Source organism: Anastrepha ludens, chromosome 4, assembly GCF_028408465.1.
Source record: "Anastrepha ludens isolate Willacy chromosome 4, idAnaLude1.1, whole genome shotgun sequence".
Lineage (NCBI taxonomy): Eukaryota > Metazoa > Arthropoda > Insecta > Diptera > Tephritidae > Anastrepha > Anastrepha ludens.
The window spans coordinates 19005500-19025935 of NC_071500.1; the positions used below are offsets into that span (position 1 = coordinate 19005500).

The 20436-nt window shown below is 34.5% G+C and overlaps 1 protein-coding gene across 1 annotated transcript in view; it reads left to right on the top strand.

Annotated features, from left to right (window-relative positions):
- The window catches only part of LOC128860034 (myocardin-related transcription factor B), a 46488-nt gene extending 27818 nt beyond the window's left edge, over window positions 1–18670 (top strand). The window contains exon 3 of the mRNA XM_054097259.1: window positions 12574–18670. Coding sequence (XP_053953234.1) covers window positions 12574–17468 — 4895 coding nt within the window. The 3' untranslated portion in view covers window positions 17469–18670. The remainder of the gene's footprint in view (window positions 1–12573) is intronic.
- The last annotated feature ends 1766 nt before the right edge of the window (window positions 18671–20436 follow it).

The window sequence follows — 20436 nt, forward strand, 5'->3', positions numbered from 1 at the left end:
CCCGGTCCATAATATGTGTTGTTTACGCATTTTAAAATCGCTTTTTCGCTTTAATGTTAGAAATTGTTGATTTTGCTACATTATATTTCTTTGTTAAAATCGTGACAGATGAGGTTTTTTTTAAAAGCCGGTAATTTTAGCCTTTTGTTTTAATGCCAAGCACACCGGATTTTTAGAACTCATTTTCACCCGAAAACATAAGACGAAACACTCTTTGCAAAACCAAAACCGCGACTGAATTATTTTACTCCTTACATGCAATTACGAATAAAATGCCTATTTTATAATTAGGGGATTCCCCAATTTCAGAATTACTTGAGATCAATGTAAACTACATTTAAATAATTGTAACGTTTATTGTTCATGTTATAGAGCTTTTTGGGTTTGTCGACGTTTTAGAGTAGTCAATGCACAAAAAGTCTGTTCATGTTTTGGGGTGTTCACGTTATCGAGCGTGCGCTGTATATTTAATTTTTATCTGCATTTTTTCATTTTTTTATTTGTTTCTATTTAACTGTTATTTGATGTTTCTTTTATTTAACTTCCACCTTTTTTTATTTAGCTTTTATTTCGTTTTTTTTTTTAACTTTTTATTTAATTTTTTTTTATTTTATTTAATTTTTTTTATTTCATTTAATTTTTTTTTATTTATTTTTTTTTTTTAAATTTTTTTTGTTTTGTTTTTGTTTTATTTAGCTTTTTCTTAATTTTTTGTTTTATTTTTTATTTTATTTTTTATTTTATTTAAAAAAGTATTGTTTTAATATTTTCTTTTCTTTTATTTTTTTTTTAATTTTTAAGATTTCACTTTTTTTTTTTTAATTTTTTTAATTGTTAGTTTTTGTAATTGTTAATTTTTTTTTGTTTAATTTTTAATAATTAATTTTCTTAAATTTTTTTTTTTAGTTTTTTTTTTACAATACTTTTTATAATTTGTGTTTGTTTATTTTAATTTTTTTCTGTATTTAAAAAATATATATTTTTTTGTTTTTGTATTTTTTTTTTCAATTTTAATTTTTGAATATTTCTCCGTGCCACGTTATGCTATGTCACAAAAAACATCAAATGCCATACGCCATATGCATCAAAAAAGGTCTAAGTAAAAAAATGAAAAATGATGAAAATTTGCCGAATTCGTACAAATTTTCTGCAAAGTTCGAAACTTCGTTTTCTATGTCTAGCTTCTGTTGTAGTATGAATTATATTAAAAAAAAAAAAATTATAATAATAATTGAAACTACGAAGTAAAGAGTCAATTTATCAATATGTGGTGCACACTTTCTTTTGACGCTGACACTACGTAAAGGAGATGTGCGTCATGGCGTATGATGAATTTCTTTAGAGTATCATTTCAAGTTTTATATGAGAATTGTTGCGCCCAGTATAAGTAATAATTAAATAATTAACAAACAAATACAGAAATAAATGCCAACAAAAGTACACATCCGCATACTTCATATTTGCCCAAAACACTTCAAAACACTTCGTACTATAACGAGTACTTATAAATTTCAATTTCATAAACTTAAATACCAAGCACAGTGTGCGTTCATTTTATTTTATGCTCCTCAACCTTGTTAATCTAAAAAGGAAGAAAGATTGAAGTCTGCCACTTTGGGACGCTGTTTTAATATGCCTTAAAAATAAGCACTTACAGACTGCTACTCCTTCTCTTCCCATGCAGAAATTTATTAAGTTCATAACTTGCCTTCCGTATGCACAACTGTCTCGTTCTGCGCTATTAAATTTATTTTAACGCAGTCTAAATAAATAAATTAAAAACTTGACACTGACTGTGGCTCGAAAATTAACGCCTGCTTCAAATATTTCGTAGCATTTGCTTGTTTTCATTTCATTTCTGTTGTTTGTGTAAATGTGTGTTATTGCTTCTTTTACTGTCTTTTAATTCCTTAATTTTGGTATAATTTTTGCTCCAACTTTCCACCCATTTTCCACACTCTGTTATTTTATTGTATACTTTTTATTGACATTGCGTACAAGTTGTTAATTTCAAAGCGCTTGGCAGAAGCTTCGTTTGAGAAAGGCGCCATAAATTTTTGTTTATTTTACTTACTGCCTCCACGTATTTCTTATATTTTGTCTCGTTTTGTGGTGCTGTAAATCCTCACATAAGTACTATTTTTCTTAGCAGAGATAATTATAAATATGGTATGTAGCGGCCAAACTTAGGTTTTTGTTTAGTGCCAGTTTCATTTAGTGCCTTGCAAGGAAATCCTACCGATTCTAAGATTTTATTGTATTGGGAAGTGAAGTACTTTGCTCAAGTGCTGACTAGTACTAATTTTGATTTTATACGGTCCCCAAAAACAATAAAAAATAAAAAAAAGAATAATTAAATCTACCCTGCCACAGAAGTGAGTAGCAAGGATTGTTTAATATTTCAAAAACTCATTAAGCTCTCTAATCACAATGCTGACAGGCATTTAAATAGGCCACTGTAGACTGAGAAGTCCTATACATAGTCTAGATATACATCCGAATGACTAACCTCGATTCTGTGATGTAGCCACACAGATCTCTGAGCATACACCTCTAGATTGCGACGCCTTATCGAGGAGGCGGGAGAAATATATTGGCTTCGCACAGATTTCCAGACTTTTTATGAAGTTTAGGTGAGGTACGACTAAATGTGAATGGTAGAGCAGCGATTCCATGCCAAGATACCCAAGACATTTTCATACAGTTTTTTAATTTTTTTTTTTAATTTATTATTTTGAGATTTATTTTTTGTTGCAAATTTTGCTTTGGAGATTACTAAAGCGCAATATCTTAGATTTTTGTTTAAATGTTAAATTTATTTTTTTTTTGTTTAAGACAAAATATACTTTAAACAAAAACTTATTTGTTAAAAATTTTGGTGAAAAAGTTTTTTTCTAGTAATTTTTCTTGAAAACCACCGTTCTTCAAATTTGTTTCTCATTTGTTTATCAGTAAAAGCTTTGACTATTCGTAGTAACCTGAAAGTTTCATAGTGTGATTCCCATAATTGTAAATTGAAAAATCTGTGGAAAAGCGAAGCGCTGATCTGTTTGCAAATCAGTCGACGTGAGGTAGATGCACGTAATTTTTCGCTGTTTCGCTGTACGTATTTGAATATAACCCCAAAGTTATGGGATTCCCAAACAGCAACTTTCAGTGATTACTGAGTCTCAGCTATCAAAAAAACAGAAGATAAAAAACCTACGAGGAGAGTTTCCCAAAAACAAAAACAAAAAAAAAATATATATACATATATATATATTTTTTGTCGTAAAAGTTTTATATAAAAAATAACATTTTCGAAAAATATTTTTTTAAGATAAAATATAGTTTGAAACAAATTTTTTTTCATAAAGAATTTTTTTTCTGAAAAAAAAAAAAAAACAAAAAAACAAAAAAAAATTTTAAGAATAAATATAGCAAAAACAAATATATTTGTGATTTTTCTTGATGAAAGAATTTCTAAAACAAGAATTGTAAAAATTAAAGAAAACTAAAAATAAAAATATTTTTTTTTTTGTAAAAACTAAAGAAAACAAAAATAAATAAAAATTAGAAGAAAAAATCAGAAGAAAAAATCAGAAGAAAAAATTAGAAACAAAAAATTTGTAAAATTTAAAGAAAAAACAATAAAAGTAAAAAAAAACTTTTGTTTTTTTGTTTTCTAATTCTTTCATAACTTTCCCGAATTACACAAAAAAAAAAAAAATTAAAAAAAAAGAGCGATTCATTCTTAAAAAAAAACTTTAAAATTTAAAGAAAAAACAATAAACGTAAAAAACTTTTGTTGTTTTGTTTTGTAATTCTTTCATAACTTTCCCGAATTAAATAAAATCAAAGAAAAAACAGCAGTTCATTCTTAAAAAAAACTTTAGAAAAAATTTGTGAAATTTAAAGAAAAAACAATAAACATAAAAAACTTTTGTTTTTTTGTTTTGTAATTCTTTCATAACTTTTCAACTTTCCCGAATTACAAAAAAAAAAAAAAAAATGAACAGCAATTCTTTCATAAAAAACAAACTTTCGAAAAAATTTGTAAAATTTTAAGAAAAAACAATAAAAATAAAAATCAGTAAAAATAAAAAAAAACAACTTTTGGTTTTTCTTGTTTTTTAATTCTTTCATAACTTTCCAACTTTCCCGAATAACAAAAACAAAAAAATTAAAGAAAAAACCCAATTTTTTTAATTCTTTCATGAAAAAAAACTTTCCAAAAATATTTGTTTTTAAACTACATATATTTAATCTTAAAAAAATATTTTTTTTTTCTGTATATTTAATCTTTAAAAAAATATATTTTTTTCTTTTATTCTTTCATAAAACAAAATTTGGTTGCAAACTAAATATATTTTATTTAAAAAAAAAAAATTGATTTCTTTTTTACAGTTAAAAAGAACCAAAGATATTTCACTTTGAAAGACTGTATATCAAAATTTCAAAACATTAAATAACTCAAAGTTTCAACGGGTCGTTACAATCCTTGCACATACCTCATACACATATCTATGTGGCTAAACCTAGCCCCCTTTTGGTTTGTGCGCAACTACCATTCGATGCCTACTTTTTATATAAATAGAAACATTTCTTCTGGTAGCGACAGGCAAAGATAAACCCCTGTGTGCATTTCTGTTCCTAAAGAAAAGATTCTCATAATAAAACTGTCTGCCGTTCGGCGGCGGTATAAAGCTGTAGGACAACTTGTTTAGCTTAATAATTTTTGGCGATAAAAATTAAGTCAGCCTGCCTCGATAGCACTCGCCTTTCATCGTAATGGCAGCCATTCCTCATTTCGAATGAAAAAGGACCGATGAGGCAGTGCTCTATGTACTTCGTGAACAGATTTACTTTTATTTTTTCGAAGTAAAATGCTACAATTTGGAGGCGTTTTCCTGGCGTTAAACGATTCGTGATGACTTGCCCCAACTTACTGAACAGAAATATCAACACAGTTCTTTATCGATATTGATAGTTCTCATGCAGCTAAAAACACCCGTTATATACTTATACAATTAGGTCCTTTTTCAGTTGGCTAAAATCTGTAAATGTCATTTGCAAACTGGTGTGAAATCATACTCCACTACATACATAGATGTTATGTTTCTCTCACTAGACCTTCTTTAGCTGAGGAGTATAAGCATAGGATTTACATCGTTATTATATTATGTTTCTCTACACAGGGTGTCAAAGGAAGAATGCGAAATACTTACTTCTTTTGATCCATACTATAACCTCCTGAAATATTTTACATTCTTTTTTTATCACCCTGTACACATTTTTAAGGCTATTGTTCTCGTCTATTGCTTTTGCTTTGCTCAATGTGGCTCTGTGTTTACACAATTTTTGGTTGTTGTCATCCCACACAGCTGGTGCGCTCTGATAAATCATACTCCAATCATTAGTAAAATTTTCATATGCATTTGTGTATATATGTAAACATGTATCGACCTTCATTTGTGGGCTTTTATTCCATCCACAAGTTGTTTGGCCCGGCATCAAAATTCAATGTTTACTTTATTTGTAACTTATTTTGTGCTGTCACGTTTACACCGTTCTGCCGTAATATTATTTTTATGTACTGGAGAATTATTTTTTTTTATCACAATTACTGCAATTTAAGTAACTCGTAATTCAGCTTTTGGTAGTCGGGCAATTATTTCACACGGACTCTTCGTTGTATTACTGGTATATGCATTTTTTCGTGTCTATATACTTTATATTTTAGATACTAGTTATTTCAGAGGTCTTTTGTGTATCCGCTTATGTTACTCATACATTACTATTTTTCTCTCTTCTTTCTCTTCATTAATGTGCTGCTTTCCGCCGCTTTCGCTTACATCAAATACAACAAATGAAAAATGTTGGCTTTTCATCGTACGATGCTGATCGGTCACTTGTGGCGTGGCTTACAACGCAAATCTTTTGATATGTGGTTACGATTTGGTTGGTCGATGCAGCACTTAAAGTGAAATTAATGGTGAGACGACCACATTCACAGCTCGTCGAACAAGGAATCATACCACGTAAGTATCTACAGTAGATTGGATTTTTTTTATTGTAGTTGCACACGTCCAAACGTAGTATTTTGTTTGCATTGCTTGCTAACGGTGGTGGTTTGACAATTTTTTTTTGTGGGGTAATTTATATGTATCTTGTATTTGTGTTTCGAAAATTTGTATTCTTGTAATGTATTGAAAATGTCACTTGGTGTTGAAGAAAACCTTGGAGTGCGAAAAGACTTTCAATGAGATACTAACCACTATACTATCGAGGAATTACATGAACAAAAACAAAAAAAAAATCAACTTGTACTTGAACTGATGAGAGAATGAAATACTCAAAAAAGCTGTAATGTTATGTACACCTAGCCCGTTAAATCAGCGTACACCTTAAGGGGGGCCTCTACTGTAAAACTTAAAAAAAATCGATTTTTTACTTTTTGTTGAAACATACTCAGAAACAACTCCAGTCTTAAAAAGAAATCTTGAATAGTTTTCAAGTTATAAAAGTTTTAGCAAAGCAGGTATAAACTGAGCGCTCGAGCGGTTTACGGTCATATGCGCTTGATAATGCGCTTGTTTAAGCGTGTTTTTCTCGAAACCACGTTTTCAAAATTGCCCACATCACAGCTCCGTGAAAAATTAACATATCAAGCTCAAACTTTGATAGTATATTTTTAACAATATTTACTAGTTTTTAAAGCTATGGTGGGAAAAAATTTATTATTTATAACCCCTTTTTTAATAAAAAAATGACAACAAAAAAATGTCGATTTTTTAAAAAACTTCAAAAATTTTACAAACAAATTTTTTTTGCAAGTAATAGGCTTAACATCTAAAAATAATGATATATAATAAAAAAAAATTGTTTTTTTTTCATTTCAGATTTTTTTTAAATGCGCGACAGTGTGGGCAGATTTCAAAAGGCGTTTCGGGGGAGCGGCTGTACAGCTGCCATTTTGAAATGAAAATAAATTTAAAAAATTTTTTTGTACACTCAAGACCTGTGTTTATGTAACCCTAAAATTTTTTTTACTAATTAAATTAATACAAGTATGAAAACAAAATCCATGAAAATTTGATTTTTACAGTAGAATCCCCCCTTAAAACTATATTTAAATTGTTTAAAAACAATATAAATTTATTAGGTTGGTGAATAGGTTCGTAGCGTTTACCGAAGACTTTTTTAAATAAAAAACAATAATTAGTTTAATGAGTTAATTATAAATTCGCCATTGCTGTTTACAACCTCATCCCCCCTCTCGACCAATTTGTTCACACCGTTCCGCCAACAATCACCTGGTCTGGTGTCAAAGAAATTGTTTAGCCAGTTTTTAAGGACCTCTTTTTTATCGACGCTAATGCCTTTCATATGGTTTGACAGAGAGCGAAAAAGATGGTAATCGGCCATTGCAATGTCTGGAGAATACGGCTGATGCTGAAGGACCTCCCATTCGAGCTCTTGGAGTGCGGTTTTGAAGACCAGTGCAACATGGGGCCTGGCGTTGTCGTGAAGGAGTCGAATAACCTCATTTTCGCGGCATAGCTGGGCAATAAGGAGCTCCTTGTTGACCGTGACATTCTTATCGAGCATTTCCCAGTACACCATGCCCTTCTAGTCCCACTAAACACATATCATGACCTTCTTTCGGCATGACTCTCAGCTTTGGCGTATCTCCTGGAGCCACCCACTCCTTTCTTTTTTTCTTATTGATGTATAGGCACTATTTTTCATCTCTTGTGACAATTTGGTACAAAAAGCGCTGTTTAAGAAAATATAAAACCGCTATGAACTTACTCCCCAACCCAATATAAAAGAAATACCGCCTATTCCGATAATCTTCGTGTCACCAGTTAAAATAGGTGCCAAATGGGTTGCATGTCCATGCATGAAACAGCAAAATGAAAAAACCTTTTTATAATAGCGGAGGCATCTCGGCAGGAGTGAATTTCTGTCATGAAAAAGCTTCTCGTAAAAAACATTTGCCGTTCGGAGGTCCCTCCGAGGAGGTCTCTCCAGTTGCAGAGCAACAACGCACGCGACAAATAGGCGAAGGAGCTCTGCCAATCACATAACAGAAGTGTATGCGCCAATTATTTATTTAGGTGACTTGGGAAGGCTCTCCAGTGATAACAAAGCTGGAATCCATTTAAATTTTGATTTCGATAGGCTAAGGCATCGAAATCTTGGGCCAGGTGCGTTAAGGCTGGAAGAGTCACTTTCTCTGCGTATCGTTGTACTTCCTCAGTTTATTAAGGAGCATAATAGTACTATCTCAGATCTTTACATTGGGGTCCAGTCGACTGCTTCAGGTGGTCAGTATAGATTTTGAAAGATATTTTTAAGATTCTTCGGCACATTTTGGGTTGGTTGCTACTTACCTCAGGACTTTGATCGCTACCTTACTGTTTGAGAAAAGGGCGTGCGTGGCTTTAGCTACATATGCCGACATTTTAGTTCGACGACGTTTTTTAAGTTTTAGTTGTAATGAAAGTAGAAATTCTATGTCCTAGATGTAGAAACAAAGCTATTCAAAATCGGAATGTGTTATGATTTCATACCTCTTCTGTTTCTGTGGCGGTTGTCATTCAAGCCTTTTAATAATTTTGTTTAGATTAATACCTTCTTTACTTTCGCGGTAAAAACAATCTTACAATGCGTTTATTACCTAAACAGCCTTGGCTGTAAAAAAAAAACACAGAAAGATTTTATTTTGTTTATAAGTTTTTTTTTTTAATTTATGTTTAAAAATTATTTGAATTTCTTAAGTTTTTTGACCTAGTAGAGCGTCCAAGTAAATATTTTAAATATACACTCGCAAACTAAAGGGGCTTCTTATAAGAGGTGTTATTTTGATATTCAAAGACAAATGCTATATTTTAATATAAATGATCGGTTGTTTATTTCATTATAAAGAGGAAAGTATGCCGTTAATAGTGGAAAATAACATCAGGCAAATGACCACCCCGCCCACGCTTACAGGGCAATATCTTTTTCATGAAACTTTCCATAACCGAATTGCAAAGTGGCGGCTGTCCTATGACCTCGATAGTCTCACGAATTCCATCTTTGAGGTCTTGAATCGACCCTGGGCTGTTGGCTTAGACCTTCTCTTTCACGTGGCCCCAAAGAAAAAAAGTCACAAGATGTTAAATCACAAGATCTCGGTGGCCAATTGTGATCACCTCTTCGAGAGATAACACGGTCCGGAAGCTTTTCTCATAAAAGATCAATGGTTTCGTTGCTTGTATGGCACGTAGCGCCGTCTTATTGAAAATAAACGTTGTGCAGATCAATATCATCCAATTCCGACCATACAAAATCGTTAATCATCTCTCAATAGCGCAATCCATTCATCCTAACACCTGTTATTGGAAAACCTTTTAGTAGGCCACATTCCGTGGATGTTTTGGTAAAGCAAAGAATAATAGATAGAAATAATAAAAACAAAAAAAAAAGCACCCGATGTGAAAAAGCCAGTATGATTCTCGCAAAAACCACACACATACATTCAGACTGATAGCTTTTCAAATATTCTACGTTCACGCCGCACGTTTTCAGTTATTTGTTTAGCCATTTAGCTAAATAAGCAAAACCATAAATAAGCAAAATATTATTTGTTTATGAAAATGATGATGATAAAAATAAATGCTCTAAAGCTTGAACTCGGACGCACACCAACATTTAAGTCATGCAGCTGGTTTTAAATGTTCGTGATACTAAGAGCCATATTGCAGTTTTTTTTTTTATAAATTCAAATGAGCTTGGCGATTGGCATCGATTCCGAAAAAAATATTTTTGTTGCTACCTCATAAATTGTTTCCATGGAAAAAAATTGCCACCAATTATTTATTTTGTTTTTTATTTAATATTTACACTGGCCGCCAACGCTCACCATTTAAAATTTATCATGGATTTTTCATGGAAAAAATACACTTTTCCATTAATTTGATTTAAAATCTTTACGTATTGATCTTTTAATATCTTCTTTTAACTTCCAGTCACAAATGACCCAAATATGTTTTTTTTAAGATAATAGGTAACCTGAAAGCCATCCAAAATTTTAAAAAGGAGAAGAAAAAAAACGAAAACTTAAATTGCCTTACGTTTTGTTTATGTATTTTTGGTATACATAATTGCGATATACCGGAATAAAATTGGTAGATGTATTAGTGAGTTCGTGGAAACTACTTCCTTCTCTACTACGTCCTCTACTTTCACTCTTAAGTTGAAATGTCCAAAATGGGAAAATGTCGAGTTTTTTTCGAAGAGAAATTCGTCCACAAATATTGAGTTCGGCATTGATATATAGTTTTAGTGAAGTTTCAACAGGGCGGAGAAAATCGCTGTAAATAATACTAAAATCTACGTACAGCACTTACAGTGCGTTTAATAACTATGTATATCTATTAATGGTGATCATTTCAGAGTTATGGATTTTAAATGGAAATAAAACAACTAAAATTCAAACTGATTCAGGAATCTTTATTATTTTTGTGTAGAACCATTCATGACCATTTTTTAAAGATAGTCCCTTTGAAATGTTGGTCGGAATCGCGTCGTAATTCGGCTATCCATAAAAATCAATTTTGAATGACTCGCTGGAGGACTTCGATCGGTATCTTGTGAATAACTTCAGTGCTTTTGGCTTTCAATGCCTCAATGGAAACTGGTTTATCCACAAAGTATTTATATTTTACATAACTCCACAAGTAAAATTCCAAAGATGTGATATCACACGATCTTGGTAGCCAATCCACTGGTCCGGGACGAGACATAAATTCCTCACCAAAACGACGACGTAATAAATGCATTGTTTTACTGGCTGTATGACAAGTATCGGCGTCTTGTTGGAATCAATTAGTTGTGGAGATCTCGGGCTTAAATTGTCGGTATCAAAAAGTCGTTTATCAGGACGCGATAGCGTTCGCCATTCACTGTTACATTTCCGCCAGTCTCGTCTTTGAATAAATATGGGTCGATGATTCCTCCAGCCTATAGACCGCACCAAACGTTTGTTTCCAATAGATATAATGACTATTCTGGCATGGCTTCAGTTTGGTCTTCAGTCCCAATATGGCAATTTTGCTTATTGACGTAGCCATTAACCCAAAAACGGGGCTCATCGCTAAACACCATAAATTGACCTGAGCGCGCTTTGAACACTTTTCACAGAGCGTCGATTTTCTTAATAAATTTTTACGATTTGTCAACGTTGTTTAGTTGTAAGTCTTTCCTTAATGAAATGTCAATGAATACTGAACAAAAATTATGTATTTAATTTGACAGTAGTTACGCGTGATCTGTCACGAAAAAGCCTATTGGAAAAAGTAAGTACCTCCAATCTGATCACCCTTTATAACACAGGGGCTTATTGACAAGTCTTGTCAAATTATTTGTTTGTTATTTATTATTCATACAATAATTTTTGGCGAGCATTCGTTGACAGGGAAAAATACACAAGACCGCCAGCAACAAAAATTGTCAAAAACCAACACGAGTTTTGAGCCATTTTAAGCCAAAATTCCATGGGATATAAAATAGCAATTTGAAATTTTTCTTTAAATTTCCTATATTCTGATTAAAAATAAATTTATTGAAAAGTTTGTTGAAAATTTGTTCGAAACTTGAATTTATGAGGTTTGTGTAGCAGAATAAACTACATTTTCCAAAAAAAAAAAAACCAAAAAAAAAAAAATTTATTATATTGAAAAAAAAAAAAAAAAAAAAAAAAATTATTTAAATTAAATACTTCTAAATCAAAACTTGTCGATAAGTCTCTGTGCTATAGTTTCTAAACGCCCTGTGTGTATGCTATGAAAACTTTAGTCCTTCATTGTATGTTAACATCCAATTCCATATGGGTATCTCTGCGACATACAGTAAATCTTTTCTTGTAGTCCACTGTAAAAAACATTGGCGAGTAGCTGATGTGATGCCTATTGCTGGTATTGTGTCTTCCAAATACACTTTCACTTCAATTGATTCCTCCAATACAGATTCCGTTAAACCTGAAATTGTTTTTCTGCGTAGTGGAACCACTCAGCTTTGTACTTGTGAATCTGAATAAACACATTTGGTATATTGAGGATACGACATTCAGCTTCGTTTCATCGTGATACCTCGCTGCTATGTCTTAAAGTTTACATATAATGCTTACTAAAATAAGAAAAAAAAGACTTAACCGCGAAAGCTATTCAATCGTACTGCCACAGGAAATAGGTGTGTACATAAATGCAATTCGAATTCAAGTTGAATTGAAATTACCAGCAATACGCTTTCACGAGTACACAGCAAAGCGGTTGATGGAAAATTTATGCTGCACGCATTACCACTGATATATTTGAGGCATATTTTAAGGCTTCACTCCTACAAATATGTTATGCATAAGTCATGACAAGACATTATTCAGTAGGCGTCGCTTTTTCTTCTCTCAATTTACGTTTATTTTCACTGCACTTTGGATTTCAAATATGTTTTGTAAATATTATAAATGCTAATTTTTTAGGAATATTTGCTTTTTAATTTTAAATTTTTTTTTTGCCTTTAATAATATATTATGCATTTACCTTACAGCCCTAAAAACTTCACCCGCCATACACGAGCAATGCAAACAATTGGAACGTGCCAAAACCAGCGATTTGCTGAAAGCAAAGATACAACAGCGACCAAATCGGGAAGATTTAGAGCGTCGTCATATTTTGGAGGAGGATGAATGTCATATCGATCCGAGTTTAGCGGAGAAACAGCGTATGCTGAAGAAAGCACGCTTAGCCGATCAACTTAATTCGCAAATACAGCACCGACCTGGTCCACTCGAGTTGATCAAAAAGAATATATTGCACACCGAAAAACCAATCGAGAAGATTGTCAAGGAAGGTTTGGTGTCATTCAAAGCCACAAGCGAAGGTCTACTAACACGGCCTCAACATCCGCATAGTTATGTGACTTATGAAGAGGACTCACAAAGCTCTGAAAGTGATACACGTCAGACACCACCACGTGTAGACGAGATATGTGCAAGTGGCCAGAGTGATGCGTTGCAGGCCGCTGCCGCTTCGGCGGGCATTGTTACGGTAGCCTTAACTATACCCACTAGCGGCGGGCAGGTCGTAGTGACATCGGCACCATTGTTGCCAAGTAGCACGCCAGCAACGAAAATATCAACAGTGCCTCCACCACCACCACCCCCTCCTGCGCCAATGGTGTGTAACATACAAGTGAAGCAAGAAACTGCAAATCTCTTTGAGGAGCTATGCCAGTCTGTGGCTGGACCAACGGCTAGTCCTGGTGGAAATTTTCTACCGATGGTGTCGTCACCGGGATCTTTGACATCGGCCGCTTCCACATTGAGCCCCCTATCCTCGATTGCCTCGCCATCACAATCGCTAACTCCACTTCCACCATTGAGTTGCCAGCTTTCACTGGGAAAATCTGATGCGCCGGGTAAAGAAAAGAATAGAAAGAAGTCTAAGTCTAAGCCCGCTTGTAAAGCGCGCACAATTAAGTTTCATGAGTATAAGGGTCCACCGAACGCGGCACAGAAAATGTCATGCAGCGAAAGTAGCCAACCTGAGGAGACTTCATATCAATTAATGTTGGAGCAACAAAATTGTTTGCTCAAGTTTCTTGAGACTCTGAATAAAAATCAATCAATAGTACCCGCAACTACGGGCGCGACAGTAAGTACGAGTTCGAATGTTAACACAGTTGGTGGCTTAGTGACAACCGTGGCTAAGTCCAATGCAGTGGCTTCAACAACAGCATCGTCAGCTGCCAAGATGTCTACTGCTCTGCCTTCACCGGCACCTGCCACACCTTTGTCCAATATAACGGCTGTAGGTGACAGTGCAAGCAACACAGCCTCGCCGGCCAATTCGACATTTTCAATGATTTCCACTCCACGCCCACCGCCACTTCCATCACCTGCCCTCTCCGTGACATCTTCCATACCACCCAGCCCGGCAACCAGCTACGCTGACTCCACATGCTCCACCACAGACATCTCGCGATTGGAAAAGATGAAAGTTTCTGATTTGAAAATGCATCTGAAGCGACGCAATTTACCTGTGTCCGGTCCAAAACCGCAACTGATCGAGCGTCTCAAACCGTTTTTGCCACTTGATGCAACCGAATGCTCGACAATAGTAAACACGCCAGCGTCAACGGCTTCTTCAGAGCTTATTTCCAGCTCAGTGGGTGAAGCTATGGATGCTACTAATTCGGCAGTGACCGATGTGCCAGTTGCCATGATTGTGAATTCACCGCATACCGTTGCGATGTCACCGGAGCGACACAATCTGGAGCCCGAACAAATGGACATAGTGCAGCAAGCAGATTCCCCACGGCCGGTACCATTTCAGACGATTCTACAACCGAAACCACAAGCTGCCACCATAATTCTAACGAATGATGATTTGGTGCGGGAACAGAAGCGGCAAATCGATGAACTGCAGCGACAGTTGCAGCGTTCACAACAAGAATTGAAACAGATGCGACAAAAGCAACAGCAAACTAACCAGCAACAAAAGCAGCTTCTGCATCCCCAGAAACAAACCGTTACCGCACAAGTGGTGAATGCATTGCCAACTCAGCAAATAACACTTATCACCACTACAACGGGGCCCCATTGCGCGCCGCTCACGGTATTACCACAGATAAAGGAAAACATAACGTTACCTACGAAGGCAACGGTGAAATCGCAAGCTACGAAAGCGAATGCTGCCAACGCAGCTGCTCACAAAGCAAACACCAATAATACAACAACTGTGACACCGCAGGCGATGAGCCAGAAAATGGTTGTGAAGCAACAATTGGAGGCGAAAATACAAAAACAGAAGCAAGCGGCAGCTGCGGCGGCGGCGGCAGCCGCATCACAACAGGCACAGAAACATGTACAGCAAGTGCAGGCTCATGCTCTGGCGCAAGCTCAAGCCCAGGCCCACGCACAACTACGACTGCTGACAACTACACAAAAGACACAAACTTTACTCATTCCAACAGTGACGGCGACACAAAAGATTGAGGACAAGAAATTGCCCACAGCAGCGCGGCAAAAGAATTCCATCAACACTAATAGTAAGGGCAATAATGCCAATTCCAACACAAACGGGACTACAACAACTATTCTCGCTAATCAAATACCGTTGACCGCAAAAACGCATAATAATTTGGGTCTCGTATGGAACGAGGGCAATCAGACGATCTTTCTGGTTGGGTTGAACGATCAGCACATGACGGCACATACGATTGGTAACATTTCTTTGGCAAATGCGAGTCCAGCTACTAAGAAACTTTTGAATGGACATCAGCGTACCAGTTCGCTGCCAAGTATACTACTCCCGATTACAACTCCTCAAGGACATGAACCGCAGCAACTGATTGAGGCGAAGCCAGTAATTACACAGCAACAGCTACAACAGTTGCAACTGCAACACCAACAACAACAGCAATACCATAATCACACCTTCCTGCCGACACAACAGATTATACAATTGGACATTAAGCCACAAACTCAACCACCACCGCCACCACCTCCACCACAATATGAGGAAGCTACGAAAAAATTGGCGGCTAAAGCCAGTTTGGCGCAGGTCAAAATCAAAGAGGAGCCGAATACCGGCCGCAATACGCCACAAACACAAATTAATTCAGTGACCACACAAACGACAAGCAAACGCAAGAACGCTGTGAAATCAGAGAAGGTGACAGATGTGCTGGACATACTTGTTAAGCAGGGTGAATTACCTGAAAGCGTTCTAGAGCCCATAACGCCCGTGACCCCTCTGACACCGGGAGGTGGTAATGCGCTAATGACAGACATGAGTGGCAATTTGATATTTAACACAAGCTCTTCGGGTAGTGGTCCTTCTGACGATTTGGCTGCCTCGGGTGCACTGGTGCCTAAGCAGGAGCCACAAACCAGTCCAATGCCCGATAGTACACTGGTCTCTCAACCCATGGACACAACCCCATGTGGCCAACAGCAGAGCCAAATGCAGCAGACACAACAGCAGCGAGCGGAGAGCGACATTGACAGAGTTTTCCAGATGTTGAGCAGTGACGGTGATGTGCCGTCTTCATCAATCAACTCACCACTGACTAGCGGCTTCATTGAGAATATCGATATGGCCTCGCCAATGCAGCCGGACGCCCACATTGATGCTGCAAGTGTGGCTAAGTCATTAGGCATCTTCCTGGAGCAACATCATTCCACACCACCGCCACAAACGTCGGCTACAGGCATATCTTTGCACCAACACCACCAACACCACCAACAACATCAACATCAGTCGCCGACACATCACGATATGCTCAGCAAGGCAACCAGCTCGCCAGAGAAATCTATGGCACGGAATATGGGCAGCCCGGATGCAAAACTTAATCACTTTGATGAGTTTGAGCTGCTCGAGTTGATGTCACAGCAGTTGGAGATGGACATTGGTGACGATACAAGTAATTTCGCAGGGACCGTCGATGTTGGCGTTAATTCTGTTGCCCATCATCATCAGCACTTACGTCATTCCAACGATGATTGCAAGAGTGGCAACAACGTCGACTCCTCGGCCAATGTAGGCGCCCAAAATTTGAACGGTCTGCGGCGTGACATGAATCCAAGCTTGCAGCCATCGATCAATGAGCTTATACAACAACAATTGCACCATCATAGCCATCAACAACCGTACCACCAGTTGCAACACAACAATAACAATAGTGGTGATGTGATGAGCGCTGTTGACGTTGACTTCGATGCAGAAAGCTTTGTGGCGCAATTGGCTCAAGTGAGCAGCCATGATGGTATGGCTAATAACAACAACAATCTTTCGCATAATCGCAGCATATTGGGTGGCATTGGTGGTGGAGAACACGGTAGCAGAGGCAGTCCACACAACAACAATTGTCACAGTAGCAACAGCAGCGAGGTATCAAGCAGCGGCGACCATCTCACAAATGTACGTGGACACAGCCACAGCAGTAGCAATAATCACTTTAGTGCCACACCTATGGATGTTTGCGACGATTTCGATAATCCGCTGGGCAGTTTCAGTTTTTCTGCATTCTCGCCAGATTCTAACATCAACACGCCACCACATCCGTTCGGTAGCAGCGATGGTAGCAGCAGCAGCGCCATATTGAATGGTGGTTGCATAAATGGGGAAACCAACATGGGACTTGGCTTGAGTGGCGACATGGTGAGTGGAGTTGGCGCAGCGCCATCAGCATCTGCCACGTGTGGCATGCAAGCGAACAACGCCATGGGTGTGGGCGAACAAATGTCCATTTGCGGCATCGCCAATGGCCTTGGCGAAGGCAATGCAATGCTGGGTGGCAGCGGCGGCGATGGCGTTATGGGGGAGAGCTCAGTGACTGCAACGGGTAGCGATAGCTTTGGGGCTGCTGGTGACATCTTTGATTTGTTCAACATGGACGACTATAAGATGTCCTGGGGTGAGGGTGATTTCGCAGTGTAAAAATGGTTGAGAGATAGCGAAAGAGAAAGTTAGAAAATGTGTGGTAAAGCAGTAAAGGTGCTGTTGAAGAATGTTGTGTGTTACATGTTTATTTACTGGCCCGTTAACTGTTGAATAGTGCTGGCCTCGGGATGAGCGCACGGACGGCTTTGTGCCGAGCCTTTGCGTTGCGTTAGAAATCTAAGTCGAATGACTGCTTCAAGGGGAAAGGCTGTGTGCATGTTTATTAGGCAATTATTATGCGCATACGCAAGCTTTAAAGGGCACTCGATTAGTGAGAGGTATTTTTGTTGCCATAACAAAAACAAAACAAATGTTTTAGTACACATTATCAGCGCTTCAGTTGGCTTCACAACCACCAAAACATATGCGTACATTCAAACTTATTCCTTTTTATTACTACTTTATATTGTATTTGTACTATCAAATGAAGCTCCCCACTTTGAAAAAAAATGCATTTAAAATCAATTAAATAAAACCAAAACAAAATGAGGCTTTCGAAAAAAAGCTCAAATTTCCATGCTGTAGCCAAGCAGCTGATAATGTGTAGAAAAATATTATTGGAATGAGTGAAAGAACGAGTGCGCAGGCATTTCGTAAGTGGTGGGTGGTGAGGGAGGAAAAGTAGTTGAAAGAGAAGCAAAAAGTAACTGGAAAGCATGTAATGGGAGTGCAAGTAATCAATACCATTCCAAAAATTAAAAACAATTTAATTCAAAAGTGAGCAGTGGAGAGTATGAAGAGCGTTTTTGAAAAGCGCTGAATTAATATGGGGGCAAGTAAATGCAGGACAGTTGCAGAAGGAAAGAAAATAAGAAGCTTACGAAAAGTTATTTCTCGAATTGCTGCTCGGCCAAGCTGTCACAAACACATACTTATGCGCGTGCATACAACCAAGCTCATACAGACGTCCCAGAGCGTGTCGTGAAACATTCTTTTATTTAAGTTTTTATGCAAAAGGAAATAAAAACAAGAACAATTTAAATAGTTTTTAAAATAATTACGTTAATTTACAATAACCAAAAAAAAAAAAGAAAAAAAAATTGAAAAATGACAAAAATACTTACCACTAAACGCGTGAATAAAAATACTTAACTACATAAATACATACGCATATTTATATTAATTATATAGCGCTCATTTGTAATAATCACTTAAAAAGCATGTAAGAATTAAGCGGAAAATATCATATTATATTATATTGTATAAAACAAAAAACAAAAAATGCAAATAGGCATATATTTTATAAAGGTTAATATATAAAATCATGTGAAAAGTATTTCCTTTGAGGAAAGAAAACGCCTTTTTTGATGTAAGTGTTTTTTTTTAATGTAACAAACACACGTTTGTTGCAAACTATTAATAAAATTTTTCTAAATTACAAAAAAAAAAATTATTGTACATTGTTCATTCAACGATGACAAAGCCATGTTCGATTTAGTGTATGAGAATATTTATATTAATTTTAGTGTAGAAAGTGCCCAACTTAAGAAATAAAAAATATTATATAAAAGTGAAGATTTGCATAAAATGTTGATGTGGAAAAAAAAAATTCTGTTTAAATTAAATGTCTAACATTTAAAATGCCAAGTAGTTAAAAAAATAATTGAATAATTAATTTAAAAAAATTATTAAAAAACAGTTAAATTGTAAAAAACAAATAATTAAATAAGTAAAAAAATTTTTTTTTCTTTTAACAGATTTTAGATGCAATACTTGTAAATTGTTTATAACCAATGTATATTATTTAAATTTATGAAAATTTTCTCATAATTTTGTGCGTACACAGAATTAATTTGAAATTTAATGGGCGCGTAAAACACCTGCAAATTTTAAAAGAATTTTAAAAATAATTCCGTTTTAATTATTCACTTCTTTAAAATGCATAAATGAAGTATTTTTTATTCGACATACATACAAATGTAGATATGTTTGTATGCATATTATGATATTTAAATAAATTTACACTTTGACAATTTAGTTTAAATTTACTTTTAGAAACATTTTCTATGCTAAAAAACGAAAGTAAAAAATAAAAAAGTAGAACAAAAAAATCAAAGAAAAGAATAGAAAAAATGAAATCAGAAAATAAAATAAAAAAATAAAATGAAAAAGTAAAATAAAAAAGTACCTAATATAAAAAATAAAATAAAAAAGTAAAATAAAAAAGTAAAATAAAAAATAAAATAAAAAAGGAAAACAAAAAAGTAAAATTAAAAGGTAAATATAAAAATAAAATAAAACAGTAAAATAAACAAATAAAATAAGAAAATAAAATAAGAACTAAAATAAAAACGCAAAATAAAAATAAATTACGAAAATAGAAATAAAAGAATAAAGTGAAGTGGTAAAATAAAATAAAAAATAAGATCAAAATGTAAAATAAAATAAAAGCTAAGATAAAACCTTAAAATAAAAAAGTAAAATAAAATAAAAAAGTAAAATAAACAAATAAAATAAAAATAAAAAAAAGTAAAAGAAAAGATAAAATAATAAATCAAAATAAAATAAAAAGGTCAAATAAAAAATAAAATGAAAAAGTGAAATAAGAAGTAAAACAAAAAAATAAAATCAAAAAACAAAATGAAATAAAAAATGAAATACAAAAATAAAATAAAAAACTAAAATAAAAAAAAAAATAAAATCAAAAAAAAAAAATTAAAAAAAGTAAAATAAAAGATAAAATAAAATGAAAATGTGAAATAAAAAAATAAAATAAAAAAGTAAAATAAAAAAATAAAATAAAAAAATAAAATAAGAAAATAAAATAAGAACTAAAATAAAAACGCAAAATAAAAATAAATTACGAAAGTAGAAATAAAGAATAAAGTGAAGTGCTAAAATAAAATAAAAAATAAGATCAAAACGTAAAATGAAATAAAAACTAAGATAAAACCTAAAAATAAAAAACTAAATAAAAAAGTAAAATAAAATAAAAAATAAAATACAAAAATAAAATAAAAAAGTA